Source organism: Neovison vison, chromosome 9 (assembly GCF_020171115.1).
Source record: "Neovison vison isolate M4711 chromosome 9, ASM_NN_V1, whole genome shotgun sequence".
Lineage (NCBI taxonomy): Eukaryota > Metazoa > Chordata > Mammalia > Carnivora > Mustelidae > Neogale > Neogale vison.
This window is the reverse complement of record NC_058099.1, coordinates 72,209,370-72,231,125: the sequence shown is the minus strand read 5'-3', so window position 1 is coordinate 72,231,125 and position 21,756 is coordinate 72,209,370. Positions and strand designations below refer to the sequence as shown.

The 21,756-nt window shown below is 39.9% G+C and overlaps 1 protein-coding gene across 2 annotated transcripts in view; it reads right to left on the bottom strand.

Annotated features, from left to right (window-relative positions):
* Positions 1-2,785: 2,785 nt before the first annotated feature.
* The window catches only part of SLC35D2 (solute carrier family 35 member D2), a 49,406-nt gene continuing 30,435 nt past the window's right edge, over positions 2,786-21,756 (bottom strand). Inside the window, exons 7-12 of one of the 2 annotated variants that reach the window (XM_044265743.1) lie at positions 19,362-19,464; positions 17,760-17,852; positions 12,304-12,371; positions 4,716-4,794; positions 3,593-3,675; positions 2,786-2,943 (exon numbers count right to left, since the gene is read on the bottom strand). In XM_044265743.1, the coding sequence (XP_044121678.1) occupies positions 2,841-2,943; positions 3,593-3,675; positions 4,716-4,794; positions 12,304-12,371; positions 17,760-17,852; positions 19,362-19,464 (529 nt within the window). In that variant the 3' untranslated portion in view covers positions 2,786-2,840. Of the gene's footprint in view, positions 2,944-3,592; positions 3,676-3,790; positions 4,795-12,303; positions 12,372-17,759; positions 17,853-19,361; positions 19,465-21,756 lie in introns of those variants that run through there. The other variant, XR_006386418.1, reaches the window with a different exon arrangement.

Sequence of the window (21,756 nt, the reverse complement as noted above, 5' to 3'; positions counted from 1 at the left end):
GCCATTTTATTTGTCACTGAGAAAATGAGAAGTGGGTTTTCACAGTTTTCAAATCTTAGCATTTTTGGCCTCTGGGCTTCAGGACTGATGCTCAAGACACAAGAGGAGGTGGACACAACAACTCGGGGGCCCCACGGTCACACTCTAGAAGTTTTTCCAAAGTAAGGTTAACCAACGAAGGACTCCTAGAACTCAACAACAAAACACACAACCCAATTCAAAAATGGGCAAAGGATTTAGAAAGCCACGTCTCTAAAGACATACGAGTGGCCAACAAGCACATAAAAAATGTCCAACATCACCAAGAATTAGGGAAATACAAATCAAAACCCCAATGACACAATCACCTCACACCCATCAGAATGGCTACCACAAAAACAAAACAAACAAAATGCCCCCCAGAAAATAACAAGTGAGACAAGATGTGGAGAAACTGGAACCCTTACACGAATGTAAAATGATGCAGCTGCTATAGGAAATGGCAAGGATGCCCCGACCGTGGGGTTTAGAGAGCTTGGGGCTGGCAAGCTCATCAGTGTGTGGGAGGGCGGTGGGCCCAGAGAGGGCATGGAAGCTTCAAGATCCTTCCCACACCTCTTCCTATGCATCTCTTCTTTCTGGCTGTTGCAGAGCTGTATTCTTTGTAAGAAACCAGTAACAGAGAGTTGAGTACTCTCCCTGAGTTCTGTGAGCCATTCCAGCAAATTATCCAACCTGAGGGAGGGAGTGTGCAAACCCCTGATTCATGGCCTAATGGTTAGAAGCATAGGTCACAACCTGGGACTTGGGATTGGCATCTGAAGTGGGGACAGTTTTATGGGACTGAACCCTTCACCTGCAGGGTCTGCCCTCCCTCCAGGCAGTTAGAATTGAATTGAATTGTTGGACATGTAGTTGGAGTCCAGAGAGAAGGAGAATTCCTTGATAGGAGGGGAAAACTCCACACATTTGATGTCAAAAGTGTTCTGAATATAAAGGAAACAAATTTTAATATCCAAAAGAATTAAAAGCAGGGTCTCGAAGACACATGAGTACACCCATGCTCTTAGCAGAGTTATTCATAAATAGCCGAGTGTCCATTGATAGATGAATGGGTAGCCCAAATGTGGTAAATCCAACCATATGATGGAATACTATTCAGCCTTCAAAAGGAAGAAAATTCTGACATCTGCTACAAGGATGAACCTTGAGGACATTACCCTAAGTAAAGTAAGCTAGGCACAGAAAGACAAACACTGTGCAATTCCATGTAGATATCTAGAGCAGTCATATTCATAGACACAGAAAGTAGAATGATGGTTGCCAGGGGCTATGCTGAGTTACCATTTCATGGGTGCAGAGTTTGTTTTGCAAATGGAAATATTCTCGAGATTATTTACACAACGATGTGAATATACTTAACACTGCCAAACTATACACTTAGCAATGGTTAAGATGGTAAATTTTTTGTTCTATGTGTTTTACAATTAAAACTAAAATTTTTTTGAAAGATAATTGGAAACAATGCATCAATACAATCACTCCTTCATTTGCTGCTCTGCCCCACAGCTGGCTCAGCTTCTAGAAACTTAAAAGTGAAAGCTAGCAAGGGTTTGGACAGATTAAAACAATGGAGGTCACAGTAGCAAGGTAACCTGAGAAGGGATCAGGTGGGTAGTGGTGGAGATGGGATTACAAGGCTCCTGTCCACCAGACTGCAGCCTTACCCTAAACCACAACCCCAACAAGGATGGCCCATTGCTTTATTTTACGTAGGCTCCATACCCAGCGTGGGACTTAAACTCATGACCCTGAGATCGAGAGTCATATGCTCTTCCAACTGAGCCAGCCAGGACCCCAGTCCATTCCTTGATGGAAATGAAAATAATAATGCTTATCCATTCAGGGCTCCTTCCCACACACCACTGCTCTGAGAGGTCAGATGAACCTATGATGAAATGTACCTTTGGTTAAAATCAAGGTGATTGGAATTTCAAAGGCTCCTGAACAAACCTGGGGAGATGGGGAGAGAAATATGAGCCACTTAAATGTGAACAGGGCACATGGAGAGTTTTTTTGTTTGGGGGGGTTTTTGTTGTTGTTGTTGTTGTTGTTGTTGTTGTTTTTCCCATTGAGTTATTTTGTAATAGTTTCCAGCATGAGCCTTAAAAGGAATATCACCCTTCAGGCAGAGTCTTTCTGCCTATCTAAATAATGTCACAGTATGACACCTGCCTATAAATTATTTTTTATTTTACTTTGATGATCAGGAAAAGATATCAACATATATGATGAAATCAGAGCTAACAACTAACTTGTAGTTGATGGGCTAATTTTATTAAAATAAGGACATGTTTGTTTAAACTGAAAAGAAAACTGTTCTCACTGGCACTCTGCTTTGTCTGGGATCCTTGAAATGAAGGCCAAAGTGCTGATAATAATGACTCTCACACCGTCGGCCATTTCCGTCCTCTTAAATGCACATGGTACTGGGGGGGGACAACAGGTCAGAGATGCGGCTGGCCGACCAATCAGTTCTCTGCCCGCCCCAAATCCTTGGTGGCGGTCCCTTTCCTCAATGGTTTCCTCTGAAAGATTCGCTTTCAGATGGTGAGGCTTTGCCCAAATAAGCTTCCCAGGGCTGGCGATGGCTCGCTGTGCAGCAGCGTGTGAGGTAGATTCTCTTCGCAGTTGGCAGACGCTCCTGCTGTGCTTTCACCGGGTGGCTGAGTATTGACCGTGACCAGAACGCCTGGCTTCAGGTTCCTACAGCGGGGATGCCCCACCCCCTGCCCCGCCCCCCCAGTCCCGCCCCGCCCCGCCCCGCCTATGGTCCCGGGTCCGCAATCCTGCCTCAGATTCTAACTCTTCAAAGCCTGAGGAATGTTTTCTTCGTCCACGGGTTGTTTAGGGTTCAACTGGCCGCTCAGAGTTAAAAAGGAGTATCTCAAGCCCCCTGCCATGCTGAAAGGAGAAAAAAAGTGCAAATAAATAAACCTCACAGGTAGTATCCCTAGGTCTGTACAAAATATACCTCTTTATAGACCTTGCCAGAAGGGAGTGATTGAGACCCCTTTCTCCTAGCTTGTGGCTTGTAATTGATGAGAATTACCCCCTCTTAGTTAGAAATCTTTGGAGGCAGAAAAAGAAGAGATCATTCCCATACAAAACTTTGGAGAGAAAATATATATTTATTACTGAATAAACTATACTGTTATCCTAAGACAGTGTTCCATAGAACCCCAAAATGCCTTTCAAAAGTGTCTCAGCCCCTCCTCCCAATATCATTAATGTATGGTGCTTTGATGGAGCAGGACCTCAGGAAGGCCCGCTTCACAAAAGGGAGGCAGACAACTTAGACTTTTTTTTTTTTTTTTTCTGAGAAAGACGTATGACTTAAATTCGGATCTCAGCCCCCTGAATTTTCATCACACACATCACGATCTACATGAAGGAGCATGTCATAAAAACAGATGAACGGAGTGATTTAAGTAAAATTATCTTAGAAACTAAAATGTCAAAACACCTCCCGTTCCTTCACTTGTAACAGATTAATCGCACTTTTTAAAATTCATATTTTACTAAAATGAGTTCATTTAGAAATCCCACTCACCAAATATTTAACCCTACAAAGTTTAACATAGAGAAAATATAGTCTCCACCAACTAACATTCCAATGTAGGCAATGGATACATTCTGCAGAAAAAGAGAGAGGATTAGTCATTTTAAAAGGGAAGGATTTAGGGGGAAAATACATATAGATGGTAAAACCTGAGACTAAATATTTTAGTTACTTTTCCCAGAGACATACACAGTAGCTGCTCACAGAATGTTGAATGAATGAAGAAAAAAACCATTACATATGGCTTTCCGTGGCATGATAATTACAGAACACTGCATCATTCGTGCCCCTTATAGTTAATACATAGGAAAAGAAAAAAAAAAAAAAAAGATGTAAGCATTGAGCTGTAATCAGCTTTCCAGATCCCATCTCTTCAGCATCACTGGTTGGTAAATTTTATCATACTGGACCCTAAACTTGCATGGATTAGACATACAGCAAATTCCAAGCAGTGCCCTGCCCTGTGTATTCTAGGAGGTCTGGGCAGCCAACAGACAGTCTGCTGCTAGAGCAGACAGTCTTTCTCACTCGCTCTATTGGTGTGATTGGAAAATCAAAGCAACTGTGGGACAGAGCACAGAACACCCCGCCCTCCTCTTCACTGCTGTGTGTATTCAGACACACAGACACAGACACACTTACACACAGTCCATGAGTTTAGTACCTTATACATTGTGCATATATCTACATTAAAAACATGTCTTCACAAGGCTTCCCTTTCTTAGTCAACAGGTTCTCCCAGAACCAAGTTTACAAACAAGGCACCTAACAAGGCATCTTGGTGAATACAGAGATTTGGACATTTTTTTCTGCTTTGTTTACTTCATTTTCTCAGACCCTCCCCTCTGAGACCATCCTCGAATTAAAGGTCGTAATTTGTCTCTTCTTTTTAAATTAGCAAGCCCTCCCTCTTGTTCATGGATTAGGGGATGAGAAGATCTAAGAAGAGGTGACCCAGGTACAGCTGCAAAGGTCACAAGTCTGTACGCTTTCTCTACCCACCCACCCCCACCCTCGCCCCGCCCCCATTGCAACCATAAAATCGAACCCTGCTCCTCTTGTGAAGACTGGATTCACGGCCAGTTCCCCATTTCCCAAGCCTTCACCTGCTTACCTTGATGGCTCCAACCACTGCTGTTGTGAGGGCCGAATTGTAAAAGCTGCACAGAACTGTGGAATACATCAACAGAAACCTGGGGCAAGGAGGAAATGCTTGGATGCGCACCTGACTCATGGGGCAGAACAGATTAAGAAAAGTCTACGTATCACCAACCCACAAGTACTTCAAACAAATGGAGACAAACATACCATGAAGAGTTTATAACCTACATCTTCAAACACCCCCATTACAATTCCAGCTTTCTACAGGAAAATGGCCCAGTTGGGCACTGGCCAAATTTTCTGCCTTAGGACTTCTTTTCATTCTGTCTGTGCATTTCCCATTATGTTTCCATGTAAAGGCGGGAAGAATGGGGAGTTTCTTTTAATGGTCTGAAATCTTAACAGCTGGGTCACAGCAATGGTCTTTAATCCTTGGGGTGCATCAGAATCGCCAGGCACACTTTGTAACACACAACGATGCCTGACAGCAGTTCTCCCTCAGCTGGTTTGAGGTGGGTCCCTCGGCTGGGCACAGCATCGAAGCTCCAACAGGTAATACAAATGTGCAGCCACTGAGAACCACTGGTGTGCAGAAGGGAAAATCAACGAGGGATTGCTGGCTTTGGATGAAAGAGACTGAAATTGATGGATTCCACAGTAATCAGACCACAAAAAGAAAAGGCATCCAGTCTGGTAAGGAAGAAGTCAAACTTCCACTGTTTGCAGATGACATGATACTATATACAGAAGACCTGAAAGACTTCACCAAAAAACAGCGAGAACTGATAAGCGAATTCAGTAAAGCAGCAGGATACAAAATCAATGTACAGAAATCTATTGCATTCCAATGCACTAATAATGAAGCAGCAGAAAGAGAAATTACAACAACAACCCTATTTACAATGCACCAAAAATAATACAAAACCTAAGAATAAACTTAACCAAAGAGGTAAAAGACCTATACTCAGAAAACTATAAAACATTGGTGAAAGAAATTGAAGATGGCACAAAGAAATGGAAAGACACTCCATATTCATGGATTGGAAGAACAAATGTGGTTAACACGTCCATACAAAGCAATCTACACATTTAATGCAATCCCAATAAAAATATCCATAGCATTTTTCACAGAACTGGAACAAACAATCCTAAAATCTGTGTGGAACCACCAGAGACCCTAAGTAGCCAAAGCAATCCCATAAAGCTGGAGATATCACAATTCTAGACTTCAAGTTATATTACAAAGTTGTAGCAATCAAAACAGTATGGTACTGGCACAAAAACAGACATATAGACCAATAGAACAGAATAGAAAACCCATAAAGAAGTCCACAATTATATGGTCAATTAAATGTTGACAAAGGAAGCAAGAATATTCAAGGGAAAAACAGTCTCTTCAACAAACAGTGCTGGGAAAACTAGACAGCAACGTGCAAAAGAATGAAACTGGTCCACTTTCACCATACACAGTAATACTCAAGATGGATGAAGGACCTAAATGTGAGACTTGAAACCATAAAAATCCTTGAAGAGAACACAGTAATTGCTTTGACATTGGCCATAACAACATCTTTCCAGATGTGTCTCTGAGACAAGGGAAATAAAAGCAAAAATGAACTATTGGGACTACATCAAAATAAAGAGCTTCTGCAAAGCAAAACTGTAAAGTTTTTTATTATTAAGTTTTTATAGATTTTGGAGACTACACCTTTATCAGATCATTTGCAAATACCTTCTCTCATTCAAAAGGCTGCCTTTTAGTTTTGTTAGACAAAGAAAAATACCATATTATCTCACTCATATGTGGGATTTAAAAAAACAAAGTAAGTGAGCAAAAGAGGGAAAAGGGGGAACCAAACCAAGAAACAGCCTCTTAACAATAGAGAACAAACTGATGGTTACGAGAGGGGAAGTGGGTGTAGGGATGGGTGAAACAGCTGATGGGGATTAAAGACAAAAGAAAGGAAAAGGAGAAAGAAACTAATGGATTCCACATGCCAATAACATTCCTGTGCCCTATGTCCAAAGCTAATTCACCAGGCATTCAACATTGATCTCTATATTGACAGTTACTGCTAAGAAAATGACTAAGGAATTGTGACCAAACACCAATAAAAAAAAACCCACATATATATAGTATATATATGAATACAGAATCCAATCAGAAGAAATATGTTCATTCCAATCAAGAAGTAAAGAAAATTAGCTTCAATCTAAGTGGGGCGCAAAATTCAATCCACCCAAAAAAGATACAAAGAGATCATAAGGTGTGTTGGATTTTAAAACTAATCCCAGTTAGGAGGCATAAGCCTGAATCCCCATGGGCAGAACAGAGGGAATCAGATTCTTAGGAAAGGGCTCAGCCTATGTCCCTATGTGTTAGGTAGTCTTTTCTGAAAAAATTTAGTGCCCAGTCCCCAATCCAGGCCAGAATCTCTCTTAATAACAGAATCCAGATCACAAATCAACACAGTAACCACTCGGCCCGAGTGTGTTTCTTACCAGGATGGTAAAGAAAAAAAAAATCTTAAGAGCTAAAGCACACCAAGCTTTTATGTTAAGGAAGAAATTCCATTATAAACTTAAATTCTGTAATCTTCAGAATTACTATATGTCTCTGTGATGAAAGTAATTACAATAATTTGACAAATTACAGGAACCAACATCTTGGCCTCTGTGGTTTGAAACTGAAATGTACAATGGGATTAGACTTGCAGCTTTCATTGGAAAGAAGTAAGAAAACCTGTGTCAGTCTGAACACAGTATTTGACATTTAAAAGAAGCTGATTTACCACATTTCTAAGTTGGATTTACTAGATTTCAAAGAATTGCTCAGGTTTGTGAAGCAACCTGGCTCATAAGCTTTGCAGAGGACCTCATTAGGGCTTGGAGTAGCTGGGGAAAAATCAGGTCAATCATATTTGTAAATGTAGTTTAAAATGCTTACTTTTTTTTTTTAATTCACTGAGTGGTTAAAAAAAAAAAGACCAACTTACAGTAAATTGTTTAAGAGATTTTCATCAGCTAAACTTGAGTTAATAAGCCATTAATCAAACAGTTAAATGTCCTTATGTTAATACAAAAATTGCTAGTGTCATAAATTGAACCTAAAGCCTTAAAAAATATCAAAGTTTTTTAAATGTTTATAATTTTAATAAATTCACCATGGATCCAGAACCCCAGGAAAATCCTATTCATGCATAAAATAAAAAGATTAAAAAACTCAACGTGATGTTACTGAGTGCCTACTCTGTTCAGCCCAGACAGTAAGAGTAGATAACCCACAGCATCTTCCCTGGAGGAGGGAGTCTAATAAAATACTAGAGACTACAGCACAAGCGAGCGCTCTAACCCAACCTAGGGACACAGAAAAGTTTCCTGCAGGCTTCCTAAATGAATGCAGCTTTAAACCCAAGGCAATCGTGGATATTATTTTTATTTTTGCTTAAAAATTCTTACTCTGGCATTCCAATCATGCAATGTTTTCTCCATCCTACCTTTTAGTGAAACCACCTCCACCTGCATTCAGAATTGGATGATACCTTGGATCCACCCACTATGAGTGTGGACAAGTAGGACACACACTCACTAGCTGGGCTGAGCACAGGAGGAGCCCCCCACCCCTTCTCTGAGGTCTGGGGGTGTCTGAAATAGCCATGTCTTAAGTAAAAGAGCCTCTAGACAAAAGGCTGCATTTCTCAGTATAACCAGTAGGTGTCACCAGAGAGGCTAAAATAAAATGGTAAGGCTCAAAGTAGTCTTTTCCAATTTTCTAAGAAACAATCTATTTCTACATGCAAATAGGCACCTATGTAGTCCTTTGGCTAAAACGACCAAGGTTCTAAACTAAAAGAACCTCCATTAACTCAGTACAAAGAAAACCAGACCACTTTTAATGCTTAAAATGTCAACTTCTGCCTGACAGTAGTTTTGATTTTAGCATCTGTGGATTTATAAAATGCAACGATATTTAAAAATAGCTTCCTGGCATTCTGTATTTCTAAATCAGATATCACCTATGTCTACTTGAAAAAGAATAGCACATATATGTGATTCACATTCAGACAACAGATGCCGCAGTATGCTTGTGTTTATAGGTCCCCAAGAGATGGACATGCTCACGAAGAAACCCCTAGAACAGAACTCCTGCTCCAAGGTACTTACTCTTTCTGAAAAGAAACTAACTTATTTACCCAAGTTGTATGGCACACTCATGGTAGTCACAAATAGTACTCGAATGACCTCCTTTACAATGTGTCCTGGTTATCATTCTGTGAAGATGCATTTACATAAACTCAACACAAATGTTCAAATAATAACAGGCCATGTTTACACTCCTCCCATCAACCACAGTGGTACCCTAGCACAGTATTCTAATTTCAGACTTCAAAGAATTTCAAGTAATCTCATCTCACCCATCTCTTGTAAGAACATACTCCTACCCAAGGCCTCAGTGGTATCCCAAGGATGCCAAAGTCATGGGGTTTATATGGTCCATCTTCCCAGAGCACCAATTTTATATTAAGCTTTGGTTTACTGGGAATGTGGGAATATTGCTCCTGTGCCCCAGCTATCCTCAGAATCCTGTTTTCTTTTATGCACACATTACAGTAATTATTAGGGACGAGTCAAGAAATAAACATTTGTTATCCTGTGATTTAAAAATACTTGGAGCGGGCGTTGGTGGTATAGTGGTGAGCATAGCTGCCTTCTAAAAATACTTGGTACTTTTGTGTTTTTACTGAGAAATATATTAGGGCTTCAGTGGGACCAAAGGGTCTGCTACCGGGACAGAAACAGATTAGGATAATCATTTCCAAAGCCTGAGGGCTGGTGCCAGTTGCTGGTATGAATGAACCAGAACCCATAATTTTTCAGCAAGATTAAAAATACCTGCAGAGCTAGGTCCCAGAGCTAACTTTTTAAAATCTAGTTTGTCAACTTAAATTTCAGTCTAAATTTTACTTTTGCCAGGGTGCCTGGGTGGCTCAGTGGGTTAAGCCTCTGCCTTCAGCTCAGGTCATGATCCCAGGGTTCTAGGATCTAGTGCAGCATTGGGCTCTCTGCTCTGCAGGGAGCCTGCTTCCTCCTCTCTCTGCCTGCCTCTCTGCCTACTTGTAATCTCTGTCTGTCAAATAAATAAATAAAATAATTTTTTAAAAAATTTAAATTTTACTTTTGCCTGCGTTTAACTATCTTCGCACCCACAATCCAGTTTACCTTCCTGACATAATTAAACTCCCTCATATGCTTTATCAACAAACTCCTGATTACAAATTGCATTTCTGAAAGCTGAGTCTACCCTAAAACAAAAGAAAATTAAAAGTCTGCCCTTTTTGCCATTGCATTCACTTATCATCCATTTTTAAAGTGTTATAATTTTGTAATTGTATATTCAACATGGGACAGGGGTTTGGTGGTTAGAAAACCCAAGTTTGAAATGCAAACTTGAAGGAGTTGAAGAAAGTAAGAAGCTGAGCATCACATTTCTCTGGAATCAAGGGCTGGGATGCCTATGTGTGAGCCCTGAGTCATTCCTTGAGCAGGGACCAAAGAAAAGGGGCGAGCCCTGTACCAGTTATCCTCAAAAGGGAGAATGTGCTCAGAAGCTTACAATGGCTTCTCTTACTATGAAGAAGTAAATATCCCAAACCTTTGAAAGAGAAACTTCAAGAAAGGATTCTGAAAAAGCCACCATACCAAAATTGAAACTTCCTTCCAGAGCAGTTTCAGGATTCATATTTGACCAGTGAAAGAAAAGTACAGTTGACCCTTGAATGATGCAGGAGCTAGGGGTGCTGACCCCCTGCCCAGTAAAAAATCCAGAGATAACTTCTGACTTCCCAAAAACTTAACTGCTAATAGTCTACTGTAGACCAGAAGCCTTACTGAGAACATAGGTAATTAACACACATTTTGTATATTATATGCATTATATACTATATTCTAATAATAAAGTAAGCTAAAGAGAATATTATTAAGAAAATCATAAGAGAAAATGCACTTACAGAGATGTATGTATTCTTCAAAAAAAATCCACACAAAATTGGACCCACACAGTTCAAATATATATTATTCAAGGATCAACTATGTATGTAATAGCAAAAAGATTTTGAAGCCATGGACTGTTGGTAGAACACCAACACACTGACCTCAAGAAATAGAAATATTGGGGCCCCTGGGTGGCTCAGTGGGTTAAGCCTCTGCCTTCGGCTCAGGTCATGATCTCAGGGTCCTGGGATCGAGCCCCGCATCGGGCTCTCTGCTCAGCGGGAAGCCTGCTTCCCCCCTATCTCTCTGCCTGCCTCTGTGCCTACTTGTGATCTCTCTCTGTCAAATAAATAAATAAAATCTTTTTAAAAAAGAAAGAAAGAAAGAAATAGAAATATTAACAATAACAACCACACTTAACATTCCTGAGCACTTTCTGTGTGTCCACCGTGTGCTGAGGGCTCATCACTCTAGCTCATTCAATCCACCTAACCCCATTCTGTGAATCACATACTTTATCTCATTGTTAAAGATCCCATTTTAAAAATAAGGAAATTGAGGCTCAGAGTAGTTAGATAACTTGTCCAAGGACTCAGAGCTAGTAAGTGGCAAACCCAGCACATTTGATTCCAGAGTTCGGACGCCTAGCTGTTGCAAAGGTGCAATGATTTCAGTGTCCTCAAAAGACCCACTTTAAAAACAGACCTACCTAATTTTCATCTTTAAATCTGGTGAAACCTAAATCTTAAAGATTTTATCATTTTTTACTGATTTATTTATAATTGGAATGCCTTTATGGCATTTTCATTTGCAAAGGGAGTAGAGATGACATAATACATTAAGAACTTTTATCAAGAGTATTTGTTTTCTAAGAAGCACATTATTAAGTGGGGCAAAAATGTATGGAATTATATACAGATAGGGTCAAACCTCTGACAGGCAAGCCCCAGAGAATGGAGGCTCCCATCTAGGCACCGCTTACCACATCACCACTGAGGACAAAGACTTTGCAGAAGTTAGTTCTTGAGTTCCATCAATAGTGCAAGTAAAACAAACAAGCAAACAAAAACAGGAACAGCATCTCATCAAGTTTATAGTGAAATGAGAAAATACTTTGAAACTCTGCTCTGTTGTTCATAGGGGAATCGGGGCTTTGTTAGAGAAAGGTATTGTCTAAGTTTGTGTGATATGGATTGAAATTTTTTTTTTAATCAGAGAGAAAAGAAAAGATGGTTTGACAAAGTGTGACTCAAAAACACAGCTTGGATTTTTTTTCCAGGTCAAATGGGAGACAACAACTGAGAAAACTGCAACTATTTCACTTAATTTATGCTTTCAAAAATTAATAGGCAACATCACGTTTTGGAGTAGAATGTGATATCAAGCATGACTTGCAAAAATAAAACTGTTTCATGCTTGCTCCTGGTCTTTCAGGCTGTGTTCCCAGGGATCCTGGGTCCCATCCCACTCCTTGCTAAAAGGCTACTTTCCAGAGAAAGGTGGAGAAGCAAAGACAAAAGGGTTTTGACAGAGCAGACAGAATGTATATTTTGACTTGATTTGTCAAGACATATCACAGATCAAGCTTCTACTTACGGATGATTTCTTACCCCAAAAAACAGGAAAGAAGAAACTGTACGATAAAGAGAACATTCTTCCATTCATTGAATTCAGTAGCCTATTATGTAAAAAAAAAAAAGAAAGAAAGAAAGAAAGAAAAGTAAACTAATGGTTAGAATATTTAAACCTATGACTTTTACCAAATTGTGTGTTTTAGTACAGGAAACACTTTCCCAAACAGAAAATACAACTTTAAAAAAAACTCCAGGCAATTCCAGTTTGTAATGTTGGGCATATTACTTTTACTTCCCGAATCTCAGATTCACTTTACAAAACAAGGATCTTTTTTTAAAACATCTTCAAAGGGTCAACATGAAGATTTAATGAAATTGTTTAGAACCTGGCAGATGGCACATATACAACATAACTATTGTTTCTGTGACTATCTCTCTACTAATCTGTGTTCACAAAATCATGGTTGGGTTTATTTTGTATAAATAATCTTAGAAGAAAGCTTATGATAAAATTAATAATGTTGGCAGGTTCAGAAAACTATGAACTTTTTTCAATAATTTATAAATGCTTGGGGTGCCTCAGTGGCTCAGTCAGTTAAGCGTCTAACTCTTGGTTTTGGCTCAGGTTATGATCTCAAGATCATAAAATTGAGCCCAGTGTCAAGTTCTGGGCTCAGCACAGAGTCAGCTTGAGATTCTCTCCCACCCCCCTCTGCTCCTCCCACTGCTTGCTCACATGCACTGTCTCACTCTCTAAAATAAATAAACAAGCTCTTTTAAAAAAAAGAATTTACAAATGTTTAGTAAGCATTATGAACAAATAAAGTACTTTGTGTATTTACAAAGCAAGCAAGTAATCGGGTGGAGGAGCTGGGACAGAACATTTTACGAGAGAGGTTCAATTCCCCAAGACTTTAGTCTTAGTCTCTTAGCTGAGAAAATGAAATTAACCCTCTTGGAATGACAGGCAACAATCAAAAGGAGCATTTTATTTGTGCTTTGTCCTTTGCCTGCACCCAAAAATGATTTTAAGGTGACTCAAGACTATGCATTATGTTAGTACTGGATAACATAATTGAATATCAATTCTATTCACTTTCTCCTAGGCAAAACTTTATTAGCCAAGTTTTAGTAATTTTATAGATTTAAAGTTATTTAAATCTTTATCAAGTTTATAGTTCAGAAATTTTAGGCCAATTAGAATGTATTCTTCTCCAATTAATACATTTTTGCAATACTTGACATTGTTTCATTAGTGAGACTTTGTCTACCTCTCTTAACAAAAACAAACACATTAAATGTTGATAATGGTTGAACCTGGTCTATGGGTCCATGGGGTTTGTTATTACTATTTGTTCTCCTTATATACATAGGTGTGAAAGTTTCCATCATAAAATTATTTTCTTTAAATGCTTACTTGTGAGAGAAAAATAATAATAAACATGACTCCATCTTACTGGCAAGCCCAAGCCAATCAAAGGTGCAGAAAACACAAACATAGAAAACAATCTATATCTAAAATTAAAATAGAACTGGAAATAATAGAAAACTATATGCTCTGAACTTCAAACCAAGGGTAGCAAAACATTTATTGATTCAACAAGTTGGAAGTATTTCTGCAAACAGTAAATTAAAACTATATATTCCTGAACCACTTGAGGGCCATGTAGTCATTTTCATAAAAATATTTGGATTCTTTGCCACTGTAAATTTTAGTAGATTTTAACTTTATTTTGTTCCTTTAATAATGATAAAGCTATGCTGGTGACATTTTAAAAAATGATGTAGTATGACATTTATTTTAAAACAGAGGGGCACCTGGGTGGCTCAGTCAGTTAAGCATCTGACTTTGGCTCAGGTCATGATCTCAGAGTCCTAGGGTGGAGCCCCGTGTCGTGTTCCCTGTTCAGCGGGGTGTCTGCTTCTCCTTGTTCCCTGCGTCTCCTGCTCATGCTCTCTTTCTTGCTCACTTTCTCTCTCACACACACACAAATAAATAAATAAAATATTTTTTAAAAAACAGAAATTAAAGATGAATAACAATACAGTACTGCTTCCTTTAGACTTACTATTCTTGTAAAAGTATGGTAGAGTATTAATCTTTTTATTTTGCATTTATGTGGGTTTTTTTAATCAGAAAAATAAATCTTATTATTTATCCCTATTCATCAACTATAATAAACCATGTACTCTGAACCTATTGCAGCAATTCAAATGACTAAAGAAAGGTCACCCAATCAGTATTTTCCAAAGGCCTATACTGTTGACAAGAGGAGCTGGCGTTGCTCACTTTGCTAATCAGAGACAGAATAAGGTGCTGTTACCAGATCTGTTGACTATGTAAGTCCAAGGTCCAGGAGTGAACTCTAGTGCCGTTAGTCATACAAGTCTTACCACAACCTCTGATCTTCTCCAGTCAACCAGGAAAAATGACTCATCAAAGTACTTCTTCTGTTAATAAGTTAGCATTTTACCCTAATTCATCAATCAACTTTTGGCACAATCAGCCCAAACTGCAAATAGAATGCAATTTTATAGACTAACAGACCTAATTACATAAGTTCTCTTCTTTATTGTATTTGGTTCACAATCTAAAATGGATTCAACCATAGTTAAAAGTAACCAGCTGAAAGAAACTTGCAACAGAGCAGAACAATCTTACTAGTGAAAAATACCAAATATTTTCTACAGGGATTTAAAAATGACTGGTTACAGAAACCGTCCCATATCTTTTGGTACTCTTATCATACAATACTTGTAAATTAAAATAGAGTCAAAGTTTTAATTTCATGACTTTGTATTTTTTCATTTTTATAATAGACCTTTCTTACAGCTTTAAACACATTCTATTTTTTCTAAATTATAATTTTCACATAGATTTTTTTTTAAATCTCTATATTTAGTTCTGGAATTACAGTAACTAGTAACCACACCTGGGGCTCGAAGGTACCTTCTGTTTGAAATCTTAGGAGCCTGGTCAAACAGAAGAGGCTAGCCAAGGGTAAATATTGAGAGTTTAGCACCAAAAGCCAGAACAGGAGCATATTATTCTCCTAGAACACCACTATTTAATAAGTTAGAGTGTATGTTCAGCCTCTTACACTTTCTAAAGATATAAGCGCTAGGTTCTGGTTTTTCGTGCATGAGGGAAAGAAGCACTTTTCATATACTATATAGTAACTGGGAGGACAATGGAAGATGCGTTCCTCGAGCAGACTTCCTGGATGGATCCCCTGTATCCCTGGAAGTTATTTAAACACTGGGTTCATCTAAAAGATCAACATAACAGCAGTACCCTCTCCTCAGAGGGCTGTTGTGGAAAGCGGTGAAATAATTCACGTACAATGCTTTGAACAAAGTCTGATAAGTCCTCAATAATTATTAGCTATTATTTTTATTATTAATTGAAGAAGTATAATTCTGCAATGTAAGCATTACAAGCAGGGGAAACCTCTTTTTAAAGGCTTATTTATCTTAGAGAGAGAGGGAGTGGGAGGAGGGGCAGAGGGAGAGAAACTTGAAGCGGACTCTCCACTGAGGGCAGAGCCCATTGTGCGGCCCATCCCAAGAACCCATGAGATCATGACCAGAGCCAAAACCAAGAGTCAGACGTTCCCATGAGCCACCCAGGGGCCCCACCCAAGCGCCCCACAAGCAGGCAAAACTTCTAAGAGTACCTGTTACAAGTTCATAAAGCAAAGGTTTGGATGTGGGAACACACATTCCTATGGGAACAATGTTACAAATTATTAACATGATACATCCAAGGGATTTAACTCATAAGGTATCTAAAATTCAGTTTCTGGTTACCATGCCATTCATAGTATTGCTGCTAAGTTCTTCTGCCCCCCTTTTGGAAAGGGATTGTACCAATAAGAAAGTACAATTTTCAGAAAGAATGAGAAGCCCCAACATCCACAGGAGCCCACAAGAGGCTGCAAACTTCTCGAAGTATTCAAACCCCGGAAAGGCTGCAGATGGGATCCACTCAACCTGTGTGCCCCACAGATGCCTGCTGATCAGTACACACAGCAACAGTGTCCTGTGGTGGGTGAGCAGCCACTGCACAGGGCCCCTCTGAACCCTGATCCTGGATCCCGCAACCAGAGACTTAGTGTCTGGGGCTTGGCTCTGTGGGCAGATGCAAGGATGGATGGTAAGTGCTGCCCAGCAAATTTTCTCACATGAACTTAAGAATCTCCGTTAAGATACAGGAAAATGTCTCAGAAGTGTTATGGTTAGCAACTTTCTTTTTATTTATCTGTTTGTTTGTTTATTTATTTATTTATTTATTTATTTTTATTTGACAGACTAGAGATCACAAGTAGGCAGAGAGGCAGGCAGAGAGAGAGAGAGAGAAGGAAGCAGACTCCCCGCTGAGCAGAGAGCCCGATGCAGGGCTTGATCCCAGGACCTTGGGACCATGACCTGAGCCCAAGGCAGAGGCTTTAACCCACTGAGCCACCCAGGCACCCCGGTTAGCAACTTTCTGAAAAAGCAGTGGTTGGCATGGGCTGGCACACTTCAAAGCGGCCAGTAAGGATGCTATGGGCTGAATGTTCACCCTTCCTGAGAGATGGCCTTCACTCCCGCCAGCTGGGCCTCCTCTGTTCCTAGACCATTTTATTTGTCCCTCAGTTGTGTGCAGCAAACAGGTGAGCAGGGCAAATACCAAACAACACATTCTCAAAATTCCAAATGTACCTCCCAGAATACTTAGATGCAAAACTCCATGATCTCTGGAATTTGCTTTAAAATATTCCAGGAGGAAAAAAAGAATGAAAGCAGATGGGAATAGATGAAATAAGAATGGCAAAATGCCAAAAAGTGTTGACACAGGGTGGTGGGTACGTGAGATTCATTGAATTAATCTATTTTGCATATGTTTCAAAATGTCCATTATAAAGGCAGGAGATAAATCTATTTTTTAAACAATCAAAATCCCCTTCTAAGTTACTTTTCCCAGGATCCCCATATAAGCAAATAGAGATATTAAGACTCAAATTCAGATTTTTACTGTCATTCTTTTCAAAAAAGCTTCAAGTCCAGAGTTCTTGTGACTACTTTCTGCTGCTTCCCATGTGTCTGAAGATAACACCAAAGAAACGATTGTGCCAAAGGTGCTGCTGGGGATATCACAGGCTCGCTTTCAGGGACCCTCCTGCTCATCCTACTTACCACCGTTACACACTTCCCTGCAGTGAGTGCCAGAAGTTAACTATTAAGACTTTAAGAGGGGAGCCTGGGTGTCTCAGTGGGTTAGGGACTCTGCCTTCGGCTCAGGTCATGATCCCAGGGTCCTGGAATCAAGTCCCGTTTTGGGCTCTCTGCTCAGCAGCGAGCCTGCTTCCCTTCCTCTCTCTCTACCTGCTTCTCTGACTATTTGTGATTTCTGTCTGTCAAATAAATAAATAAATAAAATCTTTAAAAAAAAAAAAAAACCAACTTTAAGAGTCTGCTCAGTCGGACTGCGATGACCATCCTCAGCTTACCTGTTGAAGGTCTCCGGTAGAGACACTAATGATAAGAGTCGGTATAATCATGAAGCAGGCATTGTAGAAAAGCACTCCATATTTCCCCAACTCCTACAAAAACAAAGAAAACACTCAATTTTAGAAATACAAAGCATCAGATTTCCTGGAGCCATTTGTACAATTATGTATTTATGCAGAGTTAAAAATCTATTCCGACCAACTCTGTGTTGGAATATTTTCAGCAAATTCCTTTTTTTTTTTTTTTTAGCAAATTCCTAATGTAAAAGGCTTCACTTCAAGTACATCATGATAGCAAAATAAACATTTATTTTATACAAAAATGACAGATAAAAATGGAGGGCCTCCGAGGTCCCACCCATCTCTACCATTCCGTTTTGTTTCTTTTTTCTAAGTATTTTATTCAGAATGGGAAATCTGGAACAAAATAAAGAACACTGAAAGTGTTAATATAAACAGAACTCCTTAAAAACATCTGCTCTTTCTGTCAAGGAGCAGCAGTGTTAAAACACCAGGTATCTCCTTTTCTAATCTTGCATAAATTTATTTTTCATCAAAGTGGCTACACCCCTTCTCCACCGTTTCTCATAAAGGGTGACCTACTGGGACGCTCAAAAGGCAACAAACCTGTTTTTGTAAAATTGCCACCGGTTAAAAAAAAAACAAAGGGCCGTGCAGAAAAAAAACAGCTTGTAGAAACAGGTCTGTCCTTCTAAGCAAACTCCCTCACTCAACACAAAGAACTTGAAACGAGGCAACATATGCCTGGCTCATCCTCCAGGGCTGCTGGAACAGCTGGGGCGGGGGAAGCACAAGGGGCCTTGGCAGGGGGGCAGCCCCATGCAAGCAGGCTCATCTGCCCACCGGTGTCTGGGGGACTGCTCAACGGCTGATCAGGAATGGCACTTCTCCCTGGCCAGGACCAGACACAATGGCCATGCCACAGAAGAATCTGAAGTCTGGAGGAGTTAAGGGTCCAAGTCACAGAGACCAGGAAAACTTATGTCACCCACATCTTCAGGCTCCCAAACTGGGGTTGCTTCAGAATACCTCCGACTTTGCCTTGCTCACTGAGGAGGACAGCAAAAAACTTTTAAGTTTATTTTGCCTTTCAAAATAATCTCCTCTTTACATACATATTCTGACTCTGCCTCGAAAATAGTGGTATCTTTTTCCTCCCTATCTGATTTTCACCCAAAACTTTGTAGGGTCAGGGGTAACAAGAACCCATATAGACAGGATAACTGAAAAGAAATCAGTGATTTGGGGCACCTGGGTGGCTCAGTGGGTTAAAGCCTCTGCCTTCGGCTCAGGTCGTGATCCTGGGGTCCTGGGATCGAGCCCTGCATCGAGCTATCTGCTCGGTGGGGATCCTGCTTCTCCCTCTCTCTCTCTGCCTGCTTCTCTGCCTACTTGTGATCTCTGTCTGTCAAATAAATAAATAAAATCTATAAAAATTTAAAAAAAAAAGAAATCAGTGATTTATAAAGCACACCATGTAAATTAAATTACAAGCCAACTTTACAAATTCATTTCTTTTTTCATGCAATTTCAGGGGCCAGATGACAAAGCCTAAAAACCACAGGAGCGAAGATCTGGTACCTTGGGGTCCATTTTCTGTTTGGTATAAACTCCATTTGCTGCTGTGAAGATATCATTCAGGAATACAAAAATATAGCCTTCCAAGTTAAAGGCGAGGTCAGAACTAGAAGGAAGAACACAAAAAGGAGGATGATTATTCAGAAACTCACACAGCTTGGCCTTCAAAGCCTGCCTGTTTTATCTTTCCCTAATCAAATCCACTTGTGATGCTGGTAACGACCTTTTTTTTCCCTCCGGCATATTTTCCCCCTCTGTGGTTAATTCCTGTGCTCTGCCTCCAGACAAAACAAAACCAGGCCAACAGGTGGCTTCAATTTAATCATGAATTGCTTAACACCAAAGGGACATTAACCATCTTCCTTCAACGGCAAAGGCCTTTCTTTCACTAACAATCAACTGGCATAATCATTGGTGATGCCCTTCTTTTCTAAAGGGAGTGATTTGTCCAACCTACCCAGTGGCTTTGTTTATTGTAATAAACAGGGCCATCTCCCCGTACAGCGCTGTGGGGACAGCTGGGCAGTTACTGGGGCAAGAGGGGTCGAATGAGGAACTGACACCTCCATCTGGTACCCAGCCGGTCACATCATCCACCGTGATGGCTGGGTACCCAACACACCCTGTCCAACGATAAAACAAGGCAGGGATCCATTCCTTCTCTGCAACTCCTCTAAGACTCCCTTCTCCCCATCCTTTTGAACCATCTTCTCTTCAATTTCCATTTTATATAAATAATACTAGTATAAAAATGTTCAAAGAGGACATAAAAGTGTTCAGGGAGGACTAGTATAAAACTGGCTCAGGGAGGACAGAGAGAGCAGCTGAGCCCTGAGGTGACTAATCTACCACACTTGGTCTTACAGACAGTATGAGAGCCATGTCATAATTCAGAAATACTTAGCATCAAAGGGGTTTCCTCTATACTCTCAGGTTCAGTGACTGGAGCCTGCAAATTTGACTGACAGTAGGTTAACAAGAGAAAGGGAATACAACTTTTATTAAATATTTTACATGTAAAGGAGTTCACAAAAAATAAATCTCAAATAAGTAGTTAGACTCTAGGGCTTATATATCATTTTAAAAATGAAGAAGTTTGGATTCCAAGGAACAAATAAATTATGGAATAAACACTAGGAAATTTATAGGGGGAACTTATGGAAGAGAAGGATTATTGTAGTAAGGGTTATTTATGCAGACTCCTCTTGGTACTGATTCTCCATCACCAGTAATAAGAACTGCTTTCCTATTCCTGGTGCAGGGTTCAGGGTGAAGGGAGTAGGGGGGAGCACTCTTACAAAAGGAAATTTATGGTCTGCTTTTAGCCAGGAAAGGGGAAGACAGAGAATTCTTTCTACATCTGTTGATTCTCAATTAATTGCCTTCAGCTCAAAATAATGTTTATGCCTAAGTGGCCTATTTTGGAGTGGCATATCCTGATCCCTGCAAAATTTAAAAAAATAAATTTTTTAGAGACTATTTCTAACCAAAGAGAAGGGGAAAAAGTGGCAAAAATATCATCAAAATCTGAATCCAAATTAAACCAGATTTATTCAAGGCTTCTGCTGGAACTATTAACTACAAATATATTTGTGAGAATTCAAATTAATTTTAGATCATCATAAATCAGAATTATCTGGCTCAATCACAAAAGATAGAATCTCTCAAAATAAGGGTCTTCCAAATCTCACGCCTACCCACATTTGGCTCTGTGTTAAGAAGAGTCTGATGTTGCTAAAATGGCAAAAAGTTAAATGGATTAAAAAAAAAAACAAAACTCAGGTTCCTAGGGGAGTGGAAAGGTATGGCTCACTTCCTCGGAGAGCCTGAGGGAAATTCCCAGAGTTCTCAGGTCTCCTACTCCAGGGGCTACACATCCCCAACACCACTCATTCAGGCCACTAGTAAAAGCACAGAAGTTTGAAAACAATTTGCTTGCTTTAATACAGGAGAGCAGATTCATGGTTAGCACTTGTAGTTGTCATTTAGGGCTATTTTCAGACATAATAGTTTTGACTTTTTCTGGCCATGTGACTTGTCTGGCAAGTAAAATGTAAGAGGAGATAACACATGGCAGTATCAAGCAAAAGTCTGAAAAGCCAACACATGATTCCCCACATGCCTTCTTCCCTCCTGGGTGAGGAAAGAAGTCCCTTTTGAGGCAGGGGTTTCATCAGCCTTGGTCCCTAAGTAACTACAATGAGCAGAGCACCCCCCACCCCATCCCCGTGTAACTAACTTTGGTCTGAGTATGCAGTGGGAGCAGAATATATTCGGTGTGTAAATGTGGGAGCTGTGTGTTACAGCAGCATAAACTGGCCCATCTGACTGAATCAGCTCTACAGTAAGTTGCATTTGGATAAGAAGATCTTAATGAGAGGAGAGAAGGGTGGGGTGA